The sequence below is a fragment of the Lepus europaeus genome, chromosome 22 (assembly GCF_033115175.1).
Source record: "Lepus europaeus isolate LE1 chromosome 22, mLepTim1.pri, whole genome shotgun sequence".
NCBI classification, from domain to species: Eukaryota; Metazoa; Chordata; class Mammalia; order Lagomorpha; family Leporidae; genus Lepus; species Lepus europaeus.
Genome location: NC_084848.1, coordinates 28,144,154 through 28,169,856, shown reverse-complemented (window position 1 = coordinate 28,169,856; position 25,703 = coordinate 28,144,154). Strand labels below are relative to the sequence as shown.

The following is a 25,703-nucleotide window of genomic DNA, read 5'->3' as shown; positions in this document are numbered from 1 at the left end:
TCCCATTAATGCTTCTACTGCATTGTATTCTGTCACTCCTCACTATATGGTAATTATTTCTTTCACTCAACTAATATATTGAGCACCAAGTTTGTATGGAGCGTTGCTCTAGAATCTAGGTACTGAGGTGCCAGCAGTGGATAAAACAGACCATTCATGCACTCCTCACGTTTATTGTGGGGAGGGGGAAGAGATACAAAATAAACAGGAATAAATAAGAAACATGGTACAGAAGGTAAGTGCTATAGAGTAAAATTAAGACAAGCAGACAGAATGTGTAATAATGTTTGGATTTTATGTATGGAGATCAGGGTTTGTCATTCATTCCATGTGGCCCGTAGTTGTTCCCTGAAAGGAAAGGGCCTCTTTCCCCTTTTCCTCTATAAATACCAGGCACTCAGGCAGGCAATGATTTTAGAGTGGATACGTGAGCCTTTGGAGAAGCGAGCAGCTGGGAAACAAGCACTGCTAATAGTGACTGTGTATAAAATCCAAGAAGTGAATAATCACTCATGACCATTTTCCATTAACTTCCATTACCTTTGCAAGCTCAGTACTTCCTGGTAAGTTCGCATCACAGAAGGAAAGCTGTGTTAAATACTCTTACAGGCCTTTTTAAGTATTGCAAACATCTGCCCAGCTACCTCTTCGGCCCTATTATCGCATCTAAGCTTCAAGAGTGTGCTTGTTTTCACTTTTTAAAAAACCATTTCAGCGGTTGCCAGTTATTTCTTGGTATCAAAGTAGTTGTTTTTAATGGGAAAAATGAGCACTTGGGGTTTCTCCTGGGGTTTTAGGTCGGACCCCGCTATCCGTCTATAGAACCTCACTGAACCTCAGGGTAAAATTCTAATCCCTGAAAAAGGGAGAAATCCGCTAACAACGCTCGCGCCGTACCCAGCCAGAACCTTGACCTCAAGATGGCGTCGCGTAGTCATAAGATTCAATCAGCTCCAATCAAAAATGGCAGAGTGGGTCGTCATTCGCAGCTGGAGCCTTTCTAGGCCCCACGAGGCGCTGCTTCTCTATGGTGATTCCGTCTCGGCCTGGTGAGTCCGAGCCAACACGAGTACCCTCTAGCTCCGCCCTTCTCTATGGTCCTCCTCACCACGCCTCCGGCCGCACTGCACGCCGGGCAAGAGGAAGACCTCCAGGAGCTCCCCGCGCAGCGCGGCTGTGTTTGCGGCCTGTGCGAGTAGGCTTTTGGGAACCAGTCTTCCTGACGAGCGGCGTCCAGATTTCTCGAACCGGTGGAGTCCACTCATAACCTGGAGCCTAGAAGGCTGCGAGAACAGTACCGTTTTCTCAGCGGCGGGTGAGTTCACGCCTCCGAACGCGTGTGGAAACCGGGAGACCGGGTACCTCACTTGGGGGAGGAGGGAAAGCCGGGGTGGCTGCGAAAGGGCCGGGGTGGAGTAGGGGTGAGGGGGGGTCAGGTGGGGGAGGGGACGGGCACGAGGCTCGGATTTCTTGGGTTTCCTGAGGCTTCGGGAACCTCGGGCCCCGGAGGGATCCCGCGGAGGCCGGACCGGCTGGCCGAGTTTTCCCTCCTTGCATTGTGGCCGGCTTTCCTTTCGCTTCCACGTTCCGCCTTGGCGTGGATCGCCTCGGCCCCCCTCCCTGGGCTCCACGCCAGCCACGCAACGACCGGTCTGCCTCTGGGGAGCCCTTCCCGGAGGCCGCCTTCTTAGCCAGCCCGCGGCAGATTTTCCCGGCCCGGGACACATCGGCTGGCCCCAGCTTCTGCCTTGGAAGCCGGCCTGCACCCACCCTTTTTAGCCACCCGCCAACGGATTCTGTCCCTTCCTCTGGTCTGGGGAGCCGGGCCCCACCCCTCCGCGGGTTTAGCTCCTGCCCACCGCCTCGGCCCCCTCCCGGCTCGCAGGTAGCAGGTTGCCGTCTTGCCTGTCCCCTTTCCGCGTTGGACGATGCAGGAACCCGACCTCCACTTCTTTTCCTCCGTCTTTCGATTTGCAGTAGCGCTTTTTGAACACGTATTTCGAAATGGATCTAGGAGTGTGAAGATTATTTTGAAGTTATGTAACGCGGGCTTCTGTGGCCACGCAAATGTCACTTTGGTTCTGGGCAGAGTGGGACAGACCAAAAGGAGGGAAGAGATTGGGCCTCTCTCGCTCCAGTCCCCTGCTGGCGTGGAACGCCGTCTGCCGTTGCTGGGTAGTCGGTAGTAGTGTGGAAACGATCTTTCCATTGTCTTTTTGGAGCTTTAATTTTCTTAGGGTTGTTTTCAAAACCATTCAGAGGCCTGTAAGGGCATTTGCTTGGCAGCTCGATACAATTCAAATAGGTAATATACTGTTTTAATTCATTTAACTTCATACACCATTGAAATAATGGTTCTATACATGTAAAAAAAAAGATTCATTGCATTTTGCATAAAGCTTTGGTTTCCTTCTGTAAAATGAGGATCACAGCAGTATCCATCTCAGGAATTGAAGTTGGGCGTTACTTAAAGACATGTAAAAGCCTTAGTGGCATGTGCAAATAAGGTAGCCTGTAGTCTGTGTTACTTCATATTTGTTGTTGAAGAATTTTCAGTGAAAAGCAGGAGTCAAATCCAGATTCTTTAACATTCCTTTCAGTATACACTGAAGGGACTTTTATAGATAAAGTCGATTAATCATTAGAAAGTTCCTTTTATTTCTCATTGATGTGTTACTACTAGAAAGGCACTGAGGTGCAGTGAAAACAGCTGCTGAACTGTTAATCTAGGATAGTGGAACCTTACTGTCCGCACTCACTGGACATGTTAACTTCTTTGGTTAAAAGAGAATAATAAATGTACACCAGGCGATCTGAGAGATTAAATGAAATTATATGATGAAGACCCTTTTGTAGACAAATTAAAGGCTGATCTTTTTTCTTTATCAAATCATCATCTTGGGGTTACCACATTTCCCCTTTTTTTGGTTGCAAAAGTGAGGTTTGATTTTTTTTTTTTTTCCTGTTTCTTTTGCAGCGTATGGTACCAAGAGAATTTAGGAAGAAAATGTTTTTATTGTCCCGGTGTTTTATGTCGGCACGGTGTATTAACAGTGTTGCTGAGGTTTTTTTTTTTTTTTTTTTGATTTGCTATCTTTTTATTCCATTGTAATGAGGCTGTGTGTGTGTATATATATATGTATGTATATGTATATGTATTTTTTATGTATATGTATATGTATTTTTTAAAGATTTATTTATGTGAAAGAGTTACAGAGAGGAGGGGAAGGAGATCGATCTTGTACCAGCTGGTTCACTCCCCAGATGACCACAATGGTCAGGGCTGGGCCAGGCAGAAGCCAGGAGCCTTGGGCTTCATCTAGGTCTCCCACATGAGTGGCAGGGGCCAAAGTACTTGGGTGATCCTGTGCTGCTTTTCTCAGGAAGTTAGCGGGGAGCTAGATGGGAAGTGGAGCAGCCAAGACTTGAACCAGTGGTTTAATCCATGTCACCACAATGCCAGCCCCATGAATATTTTTTTTTTTTTAAAAATGAAATTAGTCCATGTTAACATGGGATAACTACTTCCTGCCTGTCAGGAATTTGGGATTTTCAAGTTATGTTAGATTTTTGACCACAGATTAGGAATTTGTGTTTCTTATTTACAGGTAACTTGAAGAAAAATACATTATTTTATAGGCTTGGAAGCAAAAGTAATTATCAAAAAATAATTAAAAATCTATTTATTTGAGAGACAGAATTACAGGAAGACAGAAAGAGAGGTCTTCTATCCTATGGTTCACTCCCCAGATGGCTGGAACAGCTGGAGCTGGGCAGATCCGGAGCCAGGAGCTTCTTCAGTCTCCCATGTGCATGCCGGGGCCCAAGCACTTGGGCTATCTTGTGCTTTCCCAGTCAATTAACAGAGCTAGATGGGAAGAGGAGCAGCCGGGACCAGGAACCAGCCTCCGTATGGGATGCTGGCATTGCAGGCGGAGGCTTAACCTATGCCACAGTGCTGGCCCAAAAATAATCTTAAAATCTTGAGGCCGGCGCCGTGCCTCAATAGGCTAATCCTCTGCCTGCGGCGCCAGCACCCCGGGTTCTAGTCCCGGTCAGGGCGCCGGATTCTGTCCTAGTCGCCCCTCTTCCAGGCCAGCTCTCTGCTGTGGCCCGGGAGTGCAGTGGAGGATGGCCCAAGTGCTTGGGCCCTGCAGCCCATAGGAGACCAGGAGAAGCACCTGGCTCCTGGCTTTGGATCAGCGCGGTGCGCTGGCCGCAGTGCAGCAGCCATTGGAGGGTGAACCAACGGCAAAGGAAGACCTTTCTCTCTGTCTCTCTTTCTCTTCACTGTCCACTCTGCCTGTCCAAAAAAAAAAAAAAAAAAAAAAATCTTGAGAAACCATGCTGTGTATTTTTTATTTGAAAGGCAGAGTTAGAGTACTTCCATCTCCTGGTTCACTCCCCAGATGGCTGCAAATGGAAGCCAGGAGTCTGGAGCTTCATCCTGGTCTCCCATGTGGATGCAGGGGTCCAAGCACCTGGGCTATCCTGGCCTACTTTCTCAGGCACATTAGCAGGGAGCTGGAGCAGAAGTGGAGCAGCTGAAATTTGAACTGGCACCCATATGGGATGATGGTGTTGCAGTCTGTGGCTTTACCTGTTATGCCCCGTGTTGTGTTTCTCAAATCTCAAAGCACTGCCAATGCTGTTTATTAAGAGAATTTGGGTTCCGTTTTAAAGCATCATGAACAGGTTTTCTACTGTTAAATTTTTTTTTTTTGAAATTTGCAGAAAAAGGAAGACCATAATATTTTTACTGAGAATTATTGCTAGTGCTTTTTTAAAAAAAATTTTTATTTGAAAGGCAGAGGGAGAGACAGATAAAGAGATTTTCCATCCTCTGGTTCACTCCCCAAATGGCAAGGAGCCTGGAACTCCTTCCTAGTCTCGAATGTGGGTGGCAGGGGTCTAAGCCTGAGGTCCATCGTCCCCTGCTTTCTTAGGTGCATTTGCAGGGAGTTGAATTCAAAGTGGAGCAGAAGGGACTCAAAATAGTTCTATGATAACAGCATCAAATGCACTGTGTCACAATGCCAGCCCTGATGATGTTTTTTAAACCTTGCATTTTGGCATAAATTAAAATTTATGGGAAAGTTGCGAGAATAGTACAAAGAGCTGTCACTTTTACCCAGATTCCCTAAATATTAACATTTTACCAATTTCCTTCATCCTCATGTTTTGTATGGTTTTCTTCTGAAATGTTTTGCCAGTAAGTTGCAGACATGCCATCTGTTAACCAATGGAATGTTTTTAGCACTAGGATATTTAAATTTTTTTAATAGATTTATTTATTTGAAAGGCAGAGTTACACAGAGAGAGGAGAGACAGAGAGGTCTTCCTTCCGTTGGTTCACTCCCCAGATGGCTTCAACAGCTGGAGCTTTGCCAATCTGAAGCCAGGAGCCAGGAGCTTCCTCCAGGTCTCCCACCCGAGTGCTGGGTACAGGGGCCCACGGAGTTGGGCCATCTTCTACTGCTTTCCCAGGCCGCAGCAGAGAGCTGGATCAGAAGTGGAGCAGCCAGGACTCGAACCAGCGCCCATATCTGATGCCGGCACTGCAGGTGGTAGCCTTACCTGCTACACCACAGCGCCGGCCCCAGCACTAGGATATTTTAACAGCAATAAAATCAAAATAAGGAAATTAATGTTGGCCGGCGCTGTGGCTTAACAGGCTAATCCTCCGCCTTGCAGTGCTGGCACACCGGGTTCTGGTCCCGGTTGGGGCACCGGATTCTATCCCGGTTGCCCCTCTTCCAGGCCAGCTCTCTGCTATGGCCCGGGAAGGCAGTGGAGGATGGCCCAGGTCCCTGGGCCCTGCACCCGCAAGGGAGACCAGGAGAGGCACCTGGCTCCTGGCTTCGGATCAGCGCGATGAGCCGGCCGCAGCGGCCATTGGAGGGTGAACCAACGGCAAAGGAAGACCTTTCTCTCTGTCTCTCTCTCTCACTATGCACTCTACCTGTCAATAAAAAAAAAAAAAAAGAAAAGAAAAGAAAAAAAAAAGAAATTAGGCCGGCGCCGCGGCTCAATAGGCTAATCCTCCGCCTTGCGGCGCTGGCACACCGGGTTCTAGTCCCGGTCGGGGCACCGATCCTGTCCCGGTTGCCCCTCTTCCAGGCCAGCTCTCTGCTGTAGCCAGGGAGTGCAGTGGAGGATGGCCCAAGTCCTTGGGCCCTGCACCTCATGGGAGACCAGGATAAGCACCTGGCTCCTGCCATCAGATCAGCGCGGTGCGCCGGCCACAGCGCGCCAGCCGTGGCGGCCATTGGAGGGTGAACCAACGGCAAAAGGAAGACCTTTCTCTCTGTCTCTCTCACTGTCCACTCTGCCTGTCAAAAAAAAAAAAAAAAAGAAATTAATGTTGATACAATGTTATCTAATCTATGAATCTTTTTTTAAAAAAGGTTTGTTTATTTGAAAGGCAGAGTTAGAGAGGGAGGGAGGGAGGGAGGGAGGGAGGGATAGATAGATAGAGAGAAGGAATGAATCTTCCAATCCCCTGGTTCACTCCCCAGACGGCTACAGTGTTCTGAGCTGGGCCAGGCCAAAGCCTGGTCTCCCACATGGTTGCAGGGGCCCAAGCATTTTGGGCCATCCTTTGCTGCTTTCCCAGGCGCATTTACATGGAGATGGACCAGAAGTGGAGCAGCCTGAACTCAAACCAGTGCCCATATGGGTTGCTGGTGTCACAGGTAGTAGCTTTACCTGTTAAGCCACAGTGCCAGCTCCCAGATTTTTGTTTTCTTAAGAATTATTTTGGGGCAGGTGCTGTGGCATAGCGGGTAAAGCTGCCGCCTGCAGTGCCAGCATCCCATATGGGCTCCAGTTTGAGTCCCAGCTGCTCCACTTCCGATCCAGCTCTCTGCTGTGGCCTGGTAAAGCAGTAGAAGATGACCCAAGCACTTAGGTCCCTGCACCCATATGGGAGACCCGGAGAAGGCTCTTGGCTCCTGGCTTTGGACCAGCACAGCTCTAGCCTTTGTGGCCAACTGGGGAGTGAACCATCGGATGGAAGACCTCTCTCTCTTTCTCTCTGCCTCTCTTCTCTGTATAACTCTGACTTTCAAGTAAATAAATAAAAATCTAAAATTAAAAAAAAAAAAAAATTACTCGGGCTGGTGCTGTAGCATAGTAGGCTAATTCACCACCCAAAGCGCAGGCATTCCATATGGGCACTGATTCCTGTCCTGGCTGCTTCACTTCTGATCCAGCTCTCTGCTAATGGCCTGGGAAAGCAGTGGAAGACAATGCAAGTGCTTGGGCCCCTTATCCCAAGTGGGAGACCCAGAAGAAGCTCTTGGCTTCAGATTTGCCCAGCTCCAACTGTTGTGGCCATTTAGGGACTGAACCAGTAGATGGAATATCTTTCTCTCTGTCTCTCCCTCTCTCTCTCTATAACTCTACCTCTCAAATAAGTAAAATCTTTAAAAAATTTATTTTACTTATTTGAAGGGCATAGAGATCTTCCATTTGCTGGTTCACATCCCAAATGGCTGCGGCAGTCAGGGCTGGGCCAGGCCAAAGCTAGGAGCTTGGAACTCTATCCGGGTTTCCCATGTGGTTGGCAAGGACCCAAGCACTTGGGCCATTTACTGTTGCTTTCCCAGACACTTTATTGATTTATTGCAATTCCCAGTTACCAGGAATTAAACTAGTACCCTGATACGGGATGCTAGTGTCACAGGTGGCATCTTAACCCTCTTACAGAGAACTCTTAGATTTTACCAGTTTTCCCAAATTTAAAATTTTTATTCATTTATTTTCACTTCATTTGAAATGAAGAGAGAGGTCATCTACCTGCCAGTTCACTCCCTAAATGCTGTTGATAACCACGTCTGGGCCAGGCTGAAGCCAAAATCCAAGAGCTCTTAGTGGGTCTCCCGTGGCAGGTACCCAAGTAATTGAACTATCATCTGTCTCCCAGGTGCACATTAGCAAGAAACTTGGATTAGAAGTGGAGGAGCGAGGCCAGTGCTGTGGCGCAGTGGGTTAAAGCTCCGGCTCAAAGTGCCGGCATCCCATATGTCCCTGCTGCTCCACTTCCGATCCAGCTCTCTGCTAATGCACCTGGGAAAGTAGCAGAGGATGGCCCAAGTCCTCAGTCCCTGCACCCATATGGGAGACCCAGAAGAAGCTCCTGACGTCGGATTGCTCAGCTCTGGCTGTTGCAGCCATTTGGGGAGTGAACCAGAGGATGGAAGACCTCTCTCTCTCTCTCTCTACCTCTCTCTGTAACTCTTGTATTTCAGATAAATAAAATAAATCTTTAAAAAAGTGGAGGAGCTGGGATTTAAACTAAGCACTTTAGGTCCCAAGTGGTGTCTTAACTGCCATGCCAAGTGCCTGCCCCTTTGGTTTTTTAAAAGCAGTTTTATGAAGGTATAATTAACATATAAAATTCACTTGTTGTAGAAGTATAATTGAATGATTTTTAGTAAATATACCAACTTTTGCAACCGTTACCCCAAAAGGATCCCTGCTGCCCATTTGTAAAAATTGTATTCTATTCAGTTCCTGGCAACTGCTAATTTTCTCTATATGTAATATTGCTTTTTGACAATTGAAAATGATAAAATAGCAAAGTGGAAATCTCAGAAAAAGATCAGCTTTGTTTTTGGAGATTCAAAATATTTGAGAATTTTCATGCCTCTGAAAAGCTCTGATATAAAATAATTTTTTCTTGTTGATAAAACATTAAATACTCTTTGTGCATAGAACACTTTTTTTTTTTTTTTTTAAGATTTATCTATTTGAGAGGCAGAATTACATGTAGAGGGAGAGACCAAGAGAAGGAGGTCTTCCGCCAGCTGATTCACTCCCCAGATGGCCGCAATGGCTGGAGGTAGGCTGATCCTAAGCCAGGAGCTTCTTCCAAGTCTCCCATTTGGGTGCAGGAACCCTTGCACTTGGGCCATCTTCCACTACTTTTCCAGGACATCAGCAGGGAGCTGGATCAGAAATGGAGCAGCCAGACTCAAACCTGCACACAAATGGGATGCCTGCACTGCAGGCCAGGGCATTAACCTGCTGTGCTACAGTGCTGGCCCCGCAATATGGGCATTTTTTTTTTTTTTTAAATTTATTTATTTGAAAGTCAAAGTTACACAGAGAAAGAAAGAGAAGCAGAGAGAGGTCTTCCAACCGCTGGTTCACTTCCCAGTTGGCTGCAATGGCCGGAGCTGCGACAATCTGAAGCCAGGAGCTTCTCCCGGGTCTGTCATGTGGGTGTGGGTGCAGGGACCCAAGGACTTGAGCCATCTTCTACTGCTTTCCCAGGCCGTAGCAGAGAGCTGGATGAGAAGAGAAGCAGCCGGGACTAGAACTGGCACCCATATGGGATGCTGGTGCTTCAGGCCAGGGCTTTAACCCGCTGTTCCACAGCGCCAGCGTGGTATTTCCTTTTTTTTTTTTTTTTTTTTTTTGACAGGCAGAGTGGACAGTGAGAGAGAGACAGAGAGAAAGGCCTTCCTTTTTGCCGTTGGTTCACCCTCCAGTGGCCGCCGCAGTAGGCGAGCTGCGGCCAGCGCACCGCGCTGATCCGATGGCAGGAGCCAGGTACTTCTCCTGGTCTCCCATGGGGTGCAGGGCCCAAAGACTTGGGCCATCCTCCACTGCACTCCCTGGCCACAGCAGAGAGCTGGCCTGGAAGAGGGGCAACCGGGACAGGATCGGTGCCCCGACTGGGACTAGAACCCGGTGTGCCGGCGCCGCAAGGCGGAGGATTAGCCTATTGAGCCGCGGCGCCGGCCGTATTTCCTTTTTTTTTTTTTTAAGAATTATTTCTTTATTTGAAAGGCAGAGTTACAGAGGGAGGGAGAGAGAGAGAGAGAGATCTTCCATCTGCTGGTTCAGTCCCCCAGTGGCTGCAGTGGCCGGAGCTAGGCCGATCTGAAGCTGGGAGCCAGGAGCTTCTTTGGGTCTCTCACATGGGTACAGGGGTCCAATTCCGACGGCCTTACCAGACACATTAGCAGGGAGCTGGATCGGAAGTGGAGCAGCTAGAACTCAAACCAGTTCCCAAATGGGATGCTCGTGCTGCAGATGGTAGTTTAACTTGCTACATCACAGCACTGGCCCCATACCTATCATATTTCTAAAAGTGCAGAATAAGTGGTTTGAAAGAACAAAGAGAAAAAAATGAATAAAAGCGGAGTACATGTTTATGTTGAGTAGTGGACAAAAAGTTTTCAAATTTATTGTGATAAAATTTACAGTAATTTACATTACTAAAATGTAAATTTTGACAGGTGCATATATGTATGTGATCACCACGACACTAGGAAACTTCCATCATAGTTGCTTGTGTTTGTTATTTTGGATCATACAGTTTCCTGCTTATCAAGTGGAAATGGCTAAACTTTCAAAAAGTTAAATACCTGTAATACCTTTAGAAATCTATTTTAGCATTTTGAGTGCTGATAAAATAGATATGCATCTTTTTTTCTTGAATCCTATGTACAGTCCTTCAGCAGATCCTGTTGGCTACCTTAAAAATTCATCGAGAATCTATATCACAGGACCACCTATTCTGTGTTACTATCTCTTGTCTGGGTTATTACATAGTCTCTCTAATCCTGTTCTCTTCCAATTTTTTAGCACAGTGGCCAGCAATACTGTTAAAATGTAAGTGCAGAACACTTTCTGATGTTTTCCTTCTCAGAGTAAAAGTAAGTGTCACAAAGCCCTGTACTCTGAATGCTGCTCCCCTACCCTCAAGTATTACTCAGTACTTATCACTGATTTTCCTCATTTCCTCTCTGCCAGCCACACTGTTGATCTGGCTATTCTTCCTCAGACACACCATGTACCTCAGGCTCTTGGTATCTGCCATTTCCCTTGCTTGGAAAGCTCTTCCTCTAGTTATGAATAGGGCTTCCTGCCTTAGCCTCTTTCAAATCTCTGGCCAGATCAGTTGAGACCTGATCATCCAATTTAAAATAGACCTCTCCCTAGTTATCTTCCTTGCCTTTTTTTTTTTAAGACTTTATTTATTTATTTGAAAGGCAGAGAGAGGAAGATTACTTCCAATCTTCTGGTCGACTCTGCAAATGGATATAACAGCCCAGACTGGGTGGGGCCAAAACCAGGAGCCAGAAGCTTCTTCCAGGTCTCCCACATTGGTGCACTTGGAGCACTTGGGCCATCTTGAGCTCCTTCCTCAGGCCATTTGCAGGGAGCTGAATCAGAAGTGGAGCAGCCAGGACTGGAACAGGTGCCCCTAAGGGATGCTGGTGTTGACAGGCAGTGACTTGATCTGCTATGTCAAAACATCTGCTCCCTGCTTACTTTTTTTTCAGTCACTACAAAGAACCCATCAGTTTTCAAAGCCTATATAATTTATGATTGCTATTACTTATTTTATCATGTGTAGGAAACAGCTCATAGTTGTAAAAGTTTATTCTCAGATCATTTTCACATGACAAAATATGTAAAACTATATTGAAATAAGTAGTTGATATTCTCAATTTAGGATATTTAGAGTGAACATTAATACTTACCAAAGATTACCAGAAATGTTTGCTCTCTTAATTTCCATAGGTAGGGCCATTATCTTAAAGGAAAATTTTAAAAATTAGCTCTTATCTGGTGTTTTTACCTTTAACTTGAAAATCTAGCCTGTGAGTAAACTAGTTATGAGCAGCTCCAAATAAAAGGGAAAGAGTTCGTAAAAATACTAGAAGTGAATGGAGGGGTCAGCGCTATGGCACAATGAGGCAGGTATTGCATATGGGTGCTGGTTCGAGTCCTGGCTGCTCCACTTCTGATCCAGTTTTCTCCTGTGGCCTGGGAAAGCAGTAGCGGATGGCCCAAGTCCCTGGGTCCCTGTACCCACCTGGGAGACCTGGAAGAATCCCCTGGCTCATGGCTTCCGATAGGCTCAGCTCTGGTCATTGTGGCCATCTGGGGAGTGAACCAGCAGATGGAAGACTTGTCTCTGGCTTTGCCTCTCTACTTGTAACTCTTTGAAATTAAAAAAAAAAAAAAAATTTTTTTTTAAAGTGAATGGAATGGGACTATGGACATAAACTAAAATTACATATATCTGATTAACTCGACAAATAAACTATATTTAAAGCTGTAAAATACAATTTAAGCACAAAGAATGCTATTTTTGGCTTTTAAATTTATTTATATTAGTGATAGGGAAAAGATGGTTATGAAGATGAATTCGTAGCACAACTTTTTTGTTTTTGTTTTTGTTTTTAGGTAGAGTTAGACAATGAGAGAGAGAGAGACAGAGAAAGGTCTTCCTTCCATTGGTTCAATCCCTAAATGGCTGTCATGGCCAGCACTGCGCCGATCTGAAGCCAGGAGCCAGGTGCTTCTTCCTGGTCTCCCATGCGGATGCAGGGTCCCAAGCACTTGGGCCATCCTCCAGTGCCCTGGGCCACAGCAGAGAGCTGGACTGGAAGAGGAGCAACCGGGACTAGAAGCCGGCGCCCATATGGGATGCCGGCCCCATAGCACAACCTTGTAACCATTGTGAGGTTAAGTGCCTGGCCATCGCTGTCATAGCACTTGACACCTGATAGCTTCTTAATTTGTTTATTGAGATCCTCAGACTTTACTCATTTGTTCATTAATCAATTTATTTATTCAATGGATATTTCATCAACTGCCCTCCTAAGAAAGTGTTGAGATAGAGTGTTGTAATGATAGTACAAGAGCTTCTGTAAGTTGGACAGTAACCTTCTGTTTTAAAAGGATATATCCTACCTGCGTCCTTCCATATAGATTACTTTTGTCTTGGGGCAGAAAGTATTACAAAGAGATTATTTAAAACTCAACCCATGTATGGTTTTAGAATTTTGTGTTTTTCCTATGCAATATATGCTGGTACCTAACTAACATTGTAAAGCCAATGTCTTGTTTGCCAAGTGTGTGAAATCATCCTAGTAATTCCTTGATCTGTAATGCTTTCCAAATATTTTAAATGTAGTGTGTTTTCTGAAATGGAAGTTTAGGTTTTTATAGTCTATTGTATTATTCTAACTTTGTGAGATGAAGAGTCTGAGGGAGAACAGTTATGAGCAGAAAGGACATGTTTTCTGTTTTACAGAGATGTCCATTAAACAGGTGAAAAGGCCATCACGGAAATGTAAATTTAAGAGTGTGTTTTTTTTTCTTTTAACCTTTTTAAAGAATCTTCTGTTTGTTAGAATTTAAATGCTGATTTATTCTAACAGTGGGGGAGAATATGAGGAGATAGCATGTCCCTTTGTTAGTGGTAGGAATATAAATTTCTGCTTTTGTTTTGGGGGATGATCTGTAGCTGAAAGTGTGGATGCATATAGAACTAATCTGTATTGCAGAATTACTTGCAGAAGTGCATAGTATGAGGCACTTCAGAAAGTTTGTGGGAAAATGGAATTAAAAGATAAATTTATTTGAGTGTAACACAGTTTTGAAATCTAGACTTGCTTGTTTTGTAATAGCATTTTCCATGAACTTGTAGAAGGCCTCTTGTATGTCCAAGAATATTACATTATCCACAAGAGCTAAAAAGTAGAGCCAGCCATTAATGTTGATTGAATATTGTATTTCTGTGTTATGGTAAGTACCACATTACACACACTGGAATACAACTTTATGATTTGTTATGAAGAAGTGTCTGAAGTAATGAGGGAGAAATGTACAAGACAGTATGCATGATTACATTTTAGTAAAAAAAAATTGTGTAATTTGTCAAGATATTTAGGACAACATAGTACACCAAGCTATTGGGTTTAGGGGATTGGAAGAATTGTACTGTTAATCTTCTGTCTTGTGAGGGTGAGTAAAATAATTATGAATTTCAAAAGAGAAAATAGCAGAGACAGACCTTTTTGAAAACCTTATATGAAGTCTAGATTTTATCAGAGTGTGACATTTTTCCTAGTGTTCAGCAGAAATAATCTGTGTATCAGATCACTGATTTTAGCACTATAACTCATGTGGGATCAACCTGTGTACTGTTGCTGCCCCCCTTTTTTTAATGGCATGTGGATCCCACCTAAGACATTCTAACATTGTTTTTCTTCCTTTTTTTTTTTTTTTTTTTTTAAGATTTATTTGTTTATTTGAAGGTCAGAATTACACAGAGGGAGAAAGAGGCAGAGAGAGAGAGAGAGAGAGGTCTTCCATCCGCCAGTTCACTCCTCAATTGGCCACAATGGCCAGAGCTACATCGATCCGAAGTCAGGAGCCAGGAGCTTCTTCCACGTCTCCCACGTGGGTGCAGAGACCCAAGGACTTGGGCCATCTACTGCTTTCCCAGGCCACAGCAGAGAGCTGGATGGGAAGTGGAGCAGCCCTTGAGCCACCGCCCATATGGGATGCCAGCATTGCAGGCTGCAGCTTTACCCACTGTGCCACAGTGCCTGCCCCTCTACTTTTTCAATAGTTCTAGATGTCTAAGTATGTTGACAAAATATAAAATTTTTTAAGGGAGTAAATGTAAATATTTATTTTCACTTAAAGGTCAGTATTTTCTGTGCTAATATGACAAACTAAACAGTTCAGTATGTTCTGTTTTTTAAAATCAAATACTAGTAATTTGTTGAATTTGGAGAATAGCTAACAGGTTTGTTTTTAAGAAAAATTTTAACTTTTCAAAACACATTTATTCCCTTGTCTTGACTGTTGAAGAACAGGTTTTTTTGTTTGTTTGGTTTTTGTTTGTTTTTTTCCTTAATGGAGATTGGGACTGGGAATGGGAGAGGTAGGAGTGGGAGTGGGAAGGCAGGTATTATAAGGAAGAATCATTATATTCCTAAAGTCATACTTATGAAATTTAAACTCATTAAATGAATGGTTTCTGTGGGGGAAAAAGAGATAGCTTTTGAGATTTAAGCAGTTACACATTCCTCAAATTTTTTTTTTTTTTAATTATTTCTTTGAAAAGTAGAGTTAGAGAGAAAGAGAGATGTTTTCACCCGTTGGTTCATTCCCCAAATGATTGTAGTAGCCAGGCCTAGGTCAGGACAAAGACAGGGCCCTGGAACTCCATCAGGGTCTCCCACTTGAATGGCAGGGGCCCAAGCACTTGGGTCCTTTTTCACTGCTTTCCCAGGCACATTAGCAGAGAGCTGAGTTGGAAGCAGAGCAGCCAGGACTCTGCCTATATAAGATTCTGGTGTTGCAGGCAGTGGCTTAATCTGCTGTGCCAACAATGCCAGCACCCAATAACTTCTTTCTTGTCACAAACTGTATCTCCTCGTTTTGTAATTATTTTTAAAGACTTATTTTAGGGGCCGGCGCCGTGGCTCACTTGGTTAATCCTCCGCCTGTGGCGCCGGCATCCCATATGGGCGCCAGCTTCTAGTCCCGGTTGCTCCTCTTCCAGTCCAGCTCTCTGCTGTGGCCCGGGAGGGCAGTGGAGGATGGCCCAAGTGCTTTGGCCCTGCACCCCATGGGAGACCAGGAGGAAGCACCTGGCTCCTGGCTTTGGATCGGCGCAGCGCCAGCCATAGCGGCCATTTAGGGATTGAACCAATGAAAGGAAGACCTTTCTCTCTGTCTATCTATACCTCTACTTGTCAAATAAATTAAAAAAAAAAAAAAAGATTTATTTTACTTATTTGAAACACAGAGTTACAGAGAGAGGTAGAGACAAAGAGAGAGAGAGCTTCCATCTGCTGGTTCACTCCCCAAATGACTGCAGTGGTCAGAGCTGAGCTGATCTGAAGCCAGGAGCCAGGATCTTCCTCTGGGTCTCCCACATGTGGGTGCAGGGGCCCAAGGACTTGGGCTGTCCGCCACTGCTTTCTCAGGCCATAGCAGCTGGATCGGAAGTGGAGCAGCCAGGACTCAAACTGGAGATGGGATGCCGGCGCTGCAGGCCACACTTTAACGCACTGTACCATAGCACTGGTTCCTCGTCTTTTTATTTGAATAGTTACTGTGTGACCTGACATTAGGAGTTTTTGTTTCTTTTTCAGGTTTGTAGTTCACTGGCACATTGTTTTTGAGGAACTGGCCAACTGCACCAGCAACTTTGTGACATTTGAGTTTTCAGAGTACTGATGTGTGTTTAAAAAAATGAATGCATCAGAGCACTTTAAAGGAAAAACTGTTAAGATTCCCTTCTGGTTCTGAGTTTGGTTTTAAAGATTCATTGATGTTTGGAATTTAATTTTTGAACATTAACTGAACCTCAAATTTTTTTTTCTTTTCTATGTCCCACATGATTGTAGGAGTCTATCTTGAACTTAGATTCTGTATGTTTTCAGAACTTATTTTAGAAAAGATCTAAGTTTTAAAAATTCTCAATAACAGAGAAAAGAGGGTCTTTGCCAACTCCTTTTGCAGATGCTCTAAAAATGAATGCCAACAAACCAGACACATGCAATTGTAAGGTTTTCAAATAAAATAATTTGTTGTGGTTTCTTTCTTCAGACTGCTGCAGTAAGAATGTCTTTCCCCCCTCATTTGAATCGCCCTCCCATGGGAATTCCAGCCCTCCCACCAGGGATTCCACCCCCACAGTTTCCTGGCTTTCCTCCACCTGTACCTCCAGGTAAGTTTTTTTTTTTTTTTTTAAATCTCTACTTTCGTCATTGTGATCTTAACTTTAGGTAAATGATAATGTGCGAATATATTAGTAGTAAAAATCTCTGTTAGAATCCATCTGGAAACTTGAATGTCTCATTTTTTTGTGGCAGGAGATTTTATATCTGGTTAATATGGATCTGAGAAGTTTTTTTTGACAGGCAGAGTTAGACAGTGAGTGAGAGAGAGACAGAGAAAGGTCTTCCTTTTCCGTTGGTTCACCCCCCCCATATGGCCACTACGGCCGGCGTGCTGCAGCCGGTGTGCTGAGCCGATCCGAAGCCAGGAGCCATGTGCTTCCTTCTGGTCTCCCATGCAGGTGCAGAGGCCCAAGCACTCGAGCCATCCTCCACTGCCCTCCCGGGCCACAGCAGAGAGCTGGACTGGAAGAAGAACAACTAGGACTAGAACCTGGGGTGCCGGTGCTGCAGATGGAGGATTAGCCTAGTGAGCCGCAGCGCCGGCCAAAAGTTTTTATGTATTTAAAAATATGTATTTACAGCATTCAAAAATAAAAATACAGAAAAACATAAAATGAAATGCTTCCCTTGCATACCCACGTAACTATTGTTACTATCGCTTTAAATAAAAAAAGGAGGCATAAAATAGGGTTATTAATTTCTTCTTCAGATTTTTATGTATATGTAGTGTTAGCCAATATAATATATATTCTTTTAGTTACTTTTTTTTCAACACAGATATATAGTAGCATCCGATAGACAACTGTTCTTTCACTTTTTTTTTTTTTTTTTTTTTTTGCTTTTTTGCTATGTATATCCGAGAGCTTTCCAGTTAAGTATACAGAAGCTTCATTTCTCCAAAGTTCTGTGAAGTTTAAAATTCAGGGATGGGCGTTCAGTTTAGCAGTTAAGAAGCCTGGGTCCCACATTAGAACAGCTAGGTTTGGTTCTGGCTCCAGCTCTTCATTCCAGTTTGTGTGGACCCCGAGAGGTAGTGGTAATAATATGCCACCCATAGGGAGGTCTAATTGAGTTCAACCCAACAGCAGCCCTTGTGGGCATTTGGAGAGTGAACCATCCAATGAGAGGGATCTGTCTGTCTTTGCCTGTCAAATAAATTTTAAAAAAAGTTTTAGGCCCTTCCTCAAACATCTGATTCAGGGCCTCTGTAATTGAGGCCTGGGGTCTTTATGAGGTTCCCAGGTGATTCTAGATAGTCATTCATTTAAGCATAGGGAACCCACATTTGAGCACCATTATCCTGCAGTACATAGCTAACATTTCTTGGCTTACAGGCAAGAGAGTTTTCCTTAGGTACATGGGTATCTGTTTTAGTGGGTTAAAAGCATTGCTACAAAATCAAGTTTCCTCCCCCACCCTCCCAAAAGATAGTACTGTGTCTAAAAGCTCCCATAATTTGCATGTTAGGAGTATTTTGACATAGCACTTGTATGATTTAGTCTGAAATGAGCAAATGATCTTGTAAATCATTTGAAGTATTTGAAGAAAACTTTATATCAGGACCTGTTTTGGATTGGAAGAGGAACAGCAGGGACATGAACCGGTGCCCATATGGGATGCTGGTGTGTCAGTTGGAGGCTTAGCCTACTGTGCCACAGCACCGGCCTCAGGGACCCGTTTTTAACCATCAGATTTTCTGTTGAAATTCTAATGTTTTACCAAAGAGGTTCCTTGTTGCAAAGTCATTTGCAGTACCTTACAGTTGGCTCATTTGGTGAGTTAATTCATAGAATGTTCTTTATAGAGGTTGTACAAACACGTCTGTCTGTATTTTATATGAGATTACTCTTTAATTTTGAGTTAGGCTTCACTTTAGAGGCTGTTGCACCCCTGGGTCTGAAAAGCCACAAGATAAATGTGAAAGTGTTTGTGGAAAATCATTTTAAAATTTAAAGGATTTTGGGAAGTATCATAATTTAAAAAGTTAGAATTGAGGTAAGTATTTGATAAAGCATTTAAGACACTGCTTAGGGTGCCCTCACCCCACATCACAGTGCCTAGGTTCAAGTCCCAAACCAGCAGATGGAAAGAATCTCTGTCTGAACTTGTGTTTCTCTGTCTCTGTCTACCTTTCAGATAAATTAAAAGCTAGAATAACTACTTATGCATTTATTGAGGAGTAAAAAAGTAGGATACAATTTTCTTTCTAAGATTTATTAATTTATTTGAAATAGTTAGATAGCTTCCATCTGCTGGTTTACTCCCCAAATGGCCACAAAAGGCAGCGTGGGGACCAGGCCAAAACCAGGAGGAGCCTGAAGCTTCTTCCAGGTCTCCCACATGGGTATCAGGGGCCCAGATACTTGGGCCATCTTCTACTGCTTTCTGAGGTGCACTGGCGGGGAAATGGATCAGAAGTGGAGCAGCTGGGCCTGGAAGTGGCACTCATATTGATGTCAGTGTCTCAGACAGTGGCTTAATCTGCTGCACATAATATCAACCCCAAGAAAATAATTTTAAAATACTTTTGTGACTTAAACAAAAAATAAAAAGTGTCAGTATTCCAAATTGTAAATGTAAGTGGAATATACTTCTAAGGCTTTTTCTGCATATCTTTATCTTTTACAATTGGTCAGCTGACTCTAAAACAAGATTTCCAGTATTTTTGGTTGACTGTTAGATGATGTCATACTAATGGGGATGATTATTCAGAGTGCTAATGCTGTTAAACTTCTGATTCCATATGTAACTGTACAACATCATTTCTGCTCAGCAAAACATACTTTGGCTTGGTTGCTAAGGCAGATTTCAGTTATAACTCAGTCATTACTTGCATCCTGTGTAAGAGGTAAATAATAAAATAGTAGAATTCCAAAACCACAATACCTGTTTTTATTTATAATTATCTTGCCTATGAGTATAATTAACTGAACTCTTCAGTGCAATTAATTGAGTTCCAAATTAGAGAATACAGTTTCTAGTCATATATATTGCTTTAGAAAACAAATTTGGGGGCCAGCTCTGTGGTGTAGTGGGTAAAGCCATTGCCTGCAGTGCTGGCATCTCATGGGTGCCAGTTCAAGTCCTGGCTGCTCCACTTCCAATCCAGCTCTCTGCTATGGCCGGGGAAAGCAATAGAAGATGACCCAAGTTCTTGGGCCTCTGCATCTGTGTGGGAGGTCTGGAGGAAGCTTCTGACTCCTGGCTTAGGATTGGTGCAGTTCTGGCCATGCAACCATCTGGGGAGTGAACCATCAGATGGAGGACCTCTCTCTCTCTCTCTCTCTCTCTCTCTCTCTCTCTCTCTCTCTCTCTCTCTCTGCCTCTCTGTAACTCTGACTTTGAAATAAATAAAATAAATCTTTTTTTTTTTTTTAAAAAAGAAAACATTTGAAGGGACTGGCACTGTGGCATAATGGGTTAAAGCCCTGGCCAGCAGCCGGCATTGCATATGGGCGCTGGTTCAAGTCCTGGCTGCTCCATTTCGCTCCAGCTCCGTGCTGATGCTCCTGGGAAAGCTGTGGAGGGTGGCCCAAGTACTTGGACCCCTGTATCCACATGGGAGACCTGGAAGAAGCTCCTAGCTCCTGGCTTTGGATTGGCCCAGCTCCAGCTGTTGTGGCCATTTGGGGAGTGAACCAGCAGATGGAAGACCTCTCTGTGTGTATCTACCTCTCTGTAACTCTGTCTTTAAATTAAAAAAAAAAAAAAAAAAAAAAAAAAGTAATAATGCCTGGACTGGCGTGGTGATGCAGCAGATAAAGCTGCACATTGGAGCACTACTTTGAGTCCTGGCTGTTCCACTTTTGATACTCTCCCTGCTATTGTACCTGGGAGGTAGAGACTTAGAGTTATGGGCTCGTGACTTTGGCTTTCCCCAGCCATGGATGTTACAGCCATTTGGGGAGCAAGCCAGTGGTTGTAAGATCTCCCTGTATCTCCCTTTGTCATTGTGCCTTTCAAATAAATAAAATAAGTAATTTTTTTTTTCCCTTGACCTGTCTGCTATTTTCATCTTTTCCTTACTTTTTTTTGACAGGCAGAGTGGACAGTGAGAGAGAGAGACAGAGAGAAAGGTCTTCCTTTGCCGTTGGTTCACCCTCCAATGGCTGCTGTGGCCGGCGCACCGCGCTGATCTGATGGCAGGGGCCTGGTGCTTCTCCTGGTCTCCCATGGGGTGCAGGGCCCAAGCACTTGGGCCATCCTCCACTGCCTTCCCGGGCCATAGCAGAGAGCTGGCCTGGAAGAGGGGCAACCGGGACTAGAACCCGGTGTGCCGGCACCGCTAGGGGGAGGATTAGCCTATTGAGCCGAGGCGCCGGCCTCTTTTCCTTACTTCTAAAACCTCAAATAGTTACATACTGTTCATGCTTTGTATACTTTACTTCTTTTTGCTTTATTTAGTAAATGTAGGTGTCTTTAGTAAGTGGCAATATGTTAATCCTAAATTTCATGAAATTTCTGAATTCAGGTAGGAAATTTACCTTCAGTGTCTGTGCTAAGGAAAATAACTGTTCAGGGTTTGTTTTCTGTGATAGAAAGTTTATGGAAGAACTGCAGTATAGGTTACAGTTGGTAACTGAGTGCTTCAGTGTTCAGAGTTGCAGTAGAGAATGTAGATACAGGTTGATTATAGTCTTGAGTGTTCACTGTGTTTAAGTGGTTCACATAAATTACCTCAATTTGACAGACATGCTGGGAAAGTAATTTCATCAATATAATTGAGAAAACTGCAGCTTTAAGATAAAATGCTTGTCTTAGGTTGAGTTAATGGAAATGATGGAACCAAGAATTGAACCCAGGTTTGATTTTTTTTAAAAGCTTTATTTAATTTATTTGAAAGGTAGTTACACACACATACACAGAGAGAGGGAGAGAGGTCCTCTGTCTGCTGATTCATTCCCTGAATGGCCACAGGAGCTAGCCAGGCTGGAACCAGGAGCTTTATCTGAGTTTCCCACATGGGTGACAGAGGCCCAAACACTTGAATCATTTGCCTGCCTCTGCTTTTCCAGGTGTGTCAGCATGGAGCTAGGTTGGAAGTGGAGCAGCCGGGACATGGACAGGCGCCCATATGGGATGCCTTTGTTGCAGGTGGCACCTTAACCTGCTACATCGCAACACCAGCGCTCCAAATTTGATTCTAAAGTCTTTTTTTTTTTTTTCTGTTTTGTACAATTTATTCTGCAAAATATACTTTGTAGATCTAGATTTGTAATCTAGATTGTACCTTTAAAAATCATATTTTGAAATATGGGATTGGCCAGCGCCGTGGCTTAACAGGCTAATCCTCCACCTTGCGGCGCCGGCACACCGGGTTCTAGTCCTGGTTGGGGCGCCGGATTCTATCCCTGTTGCCCCTCTTCCAGGCCAGCTCTCTGCTATGGCCCGGGAAGGCAGTGGAGGATGGCCCAAGTGCTTGGGCCCTGCAGCCCATGGGAGACCAGGAGAAGCACCTGGCTCCTGGCTTCGGATCAGCACGATGCGCCGGCCGCAGCGGCCATTGGAGGGTGAACCAACGGCAAAAAGGAAGACCTTAGTCTCTGTCTCTCTCACTATCCACTCTGCCTGTCAAAAAAATAAAAGAAAGAAATACGGGATAGTGTTTGAGATTTAAAAATTTACTAGTCTTAGATGGAGAATTATCTTAAACTGATTTTAAGCTTGAACTGATACATTTTAAAGATTAGGTGTGAATAAATATTTAATATTGCTTTGAGATGGATATTTGGCACAGTGGTTAAGATGTAGCTTAGGATACCTGCATCCCATACTATAGTGCCTGTGTTTTGAGTTCTTGGCTCTAGGTTGGCTGAGCTCCAGCTGTTGTGGGCATTTGGGAATTGAACCAACAGATAGGTCTCTTCTCTCCTTTCAAATAAAATAAAAATAATTACATTTTTCCAGAATTATTTAATAAAAAATCTTGCCCTCTTTGCAAGCATTTTTATTTTTAATTCTCAATGGTACTGTTTCTTCCTTACTTATATGAACAGAGGACTCTCAATATATAGCTCATATTGATTTGTAAACAGTGTGGTTGAAAACAGATACACTGTTAAGATTTCACTAGAAGATAGCTGCTATGATGAGCAGCAGACACTGGGCTTCTCTCTGACTCTACTTGTTTTTTTTGTGTGACATTTTCTTTTCTTTTTTTTTTTTTATTTTTGACAGGCAGAGTGGACAGTGAGAGAGAGACAGAAAGGTCTTCCTTTTGCCGTTGGTTCACTCTCCAATGGCCGCCGCGGTTGGCGCGCTGTGGCTGGCGCACCGCGCCGATCTGATGGCAGGAGCCAGGTGCTTATCCTGGTCTCCCATGGGCTGCAGGGCCCAAGCACTTGGGCCATCCTCCACTGCACTCCCTGGCCACAGCAGAGAGCTGGCCTGGAAGAGGGGCAACCAGGACAGGATTGGTGCCCCAATCGGGACTAGAACCTGGTGTGCCGGCGCCACAAGGCGGAGGATTAGCCTAGTGAGCCGCGGCGCCGGCCTTTGTGTGACATTTTCTAAGAAAGAATCAGGAATAATAAGATTATTAGATTTCCAGGTTAATGTCTCATTTGTACTTTTTAGGATCTTTTTTTATTTGAAAGAGTTACAGAGAGAGGGAGAGACACAGAGGGAGATCAGCCTTGCATCTGCTGGTCCACTTCCTAGATGACTACAGTGGCCAGGGCTGAGCAAAGCCAAATCCAGGAGTTTCTGTGAGTCTCACACATGTATGGCAGGGGCCCAACGACTTGGGCTGTTTTTTGATGCTTTTCCCAAGCACATTAACAGGAAGCTAAGTCCGAAGTAGAGTAGATGGGAAATAAACAGGCGCTCATATGGGATGCCGGCATCACAGGCCATGGGTTTACCTGCTACGCCATAATGCTGGCTCCCATTTGTACTATTTTCAACTAACAACTGGAGCTGATATTGTGGCACAGTCGATTAAGCCACCACCTGTGAGGCTGGCATCCTATATGAGTGCTGGTTTGAGTCTGGGCTGCTCCACTTTTGATCCATATCCCTGCTGATGTATCTGGGAAAACGGGAAGATAGCCCAAATCCTTGGGCCCCTGCCACCCACATGGGAGATCCAGAAGAATTTTCAGGCTCTTGTCTTTGGCTCAGCCCAGTCTCTTTTATTGCTACCATTTGAGGGTGAATGAGTAGGTGGAAGATCTCTTTCAACTCTGCCTTTCAGATGAATAAATAAATCTTTAGAAAAAAGAGAGAGAAGAAAAAAGCCAATAACAACAGATTATATTTTACCTTATTTATTTGATAAAGTTTTATGTATTTATTGAGTACATATTGTTCTGAAATTATATACATTGTGGAATGGGAAATTGAGCTAATTAGCAAAATTTAATTACTTAATCTTTTTTTTTGTGGTGAAAAGTTATAATCTCTCAGCAATTTTTAAGAATATACCTCTTATTTATTTATTTATTTATTAAGATTTACTTATTTGTTTGAAAATTAGTGTTAACAGAGGGAAAACCAGAGAGGTCTTCCATCGCTGGTTCATTCCGTAGAGTGAACTGGATCTGAAGTGGAGCAGCTGGGGGAAGGACCAGCACCCATGTGGGATGCTGGCATTGCAGGCAGCAGCATTACCCGATATTCCACAACACCAGCCCCAAATACATTGTTCTTAACTGTATTCACCATCTTGTATAATGTTTTAAAGGATTGATAATTTTGTTTGGCCATTACTGTGAGTCTGTATTTGAGGAAGATACTTGTTTTGAGGGTCATTTGAACCAGTGAACATGAACTGGTTAACTCTCCGGAGCTTAAGCATGTTGTGGTAGTCATTTTACGTTAAGAATATTTTTTTGTTTTTTGTTTTTTTTTTGGTAAATTTATATATGCCAAACTGGTACTACATTATTTTTGTTCTTTTATTTGTTTACATTGCTTTTGAAAATAAGACACTGTCTTCATTTGTCCTTCATTTCCGTTCAGTATGAGTGGTTATACTTCTATATGTGTCACTCAGAGAATATAGTCATACAGATAGTATCCAGAAGACTCGTTATACTTTTTTTCCTTTTTCAGGGACTCCCATGATACCTGTACCAATGAGCATTATGGCTCCGGCTCCAACTGTAAGTATAATTTATGAAGTGATTAGGAATTATGACTGTTCTTAAGCTTTTACAGCTAAAAAACCCTTGATTATATGTTTAAAAGAGCAATGGAAGAGAGAGCATATATTACTATTATACCATTTACATTGCATAAGTATTGTTTTCACTCAGCTGTGCCTTTTGCAGTTGCCCCTAAAATATTCTCCTTAAATTGATAGTTTTATGTTTTTTCCCTTTATCTAGACTCTTCATATACTTGTTATATTAAAGATTGAAAACATTGGCTCTTTCATCATTTCTTCCTCTTTATCTTGTCTTGGGAGATGGTAGAATTATCTGGCATGTCTGATTCTTCAAATTAAAAAATTTAATTTAATTTAAAGCAGTATTTGTCTTTAATATCTTACTATTTCCTACCACCTCCAGTTTACACTCTGTTCCAAGCTGCTTCATCTTGCCTTTCTCTGTCGTGTAGCATGTATCTTCAAGATTTGTAAGCCTTCCTTGCGTCTCCTGAAGTGCTCTATTCATTCTTAGACCATAAACTCTGAATCTCTGCATCCATCAATGCTTCTCTTTATACCAAGCATCTTAATAACAAATGTTGCTGTACTGTAGTACAGGAATAAATAATAACTCTTAACTTTTATAACTGTAAAATTATAATTTTATAATATAATTACTACATTTGTTATCATTTTATAATTTTTGAGTTAATTGTTATAACAGGCTTAACGTGGAATTCTGTAAAAGAGAGATCTCCTTCCATCCAACTTTTCCTCCCATCTATGAGTTTTGAAAGGATAAGACAGTGTTACTCATAGTAAAAGGGAGAGAGGAGCTCCATGGGCAAACAGGAGGCTGCTGTGAGGCAGACCATGGGGGCGTTCAGATTTTTTGCGTTGGACACCCACACAGTTGGCCTATTTAAGAAAGCCTGGAACTAAAGTACTTTTGCCTCTTGTTTTGTATACTAGGAAAAGTGAAATTGGGGTTTAGAACAGCTTCCCTAATTCATAGTATGTTCAGTGCCTATTAAGTGTGATTTACTGATATCATTGTCAAGTACAAAGATCTGTTTGTTTCTCTGAGAGAATGAAAGATATAAATGAAAAATAAATTAGGAACATAAGTGACAAATACATCTTTTTTTTTTTTTTTT

General features: G+C 43.5%; 1 protein-coding gene across 1 annotated transcript in view; it reads left to right on the top strand.

Moving 5' to 3' along the window:
- The first annotated feature begins 1,132 nt into the window (after positions 1–1,132).
- Positions 1,133–25,703, top strand: part of RBM25 (RNA binding motif protein 25) — a 68,232-nt gene continuing 43,661 nt past the window's right edge. The window contains exons 1-3 of the mRNA XM_062181822.1: positions 1,133–1,315; positions 16,381–16,501; positions 24,510–24,559. Of these exons, the coding sequence (XP_062037806.1) occupies positions 16,396–16,501; positions 24,510–24,559 (156 nt within the window). The 5' untranslated portion in view covers positions 1,133–1,315; positions 16,381–16,395. The remainder of the gene's footprint in view (positions 1,316–16,380; positions 16,502–24,509; positions 24,560–25,703) is intronic.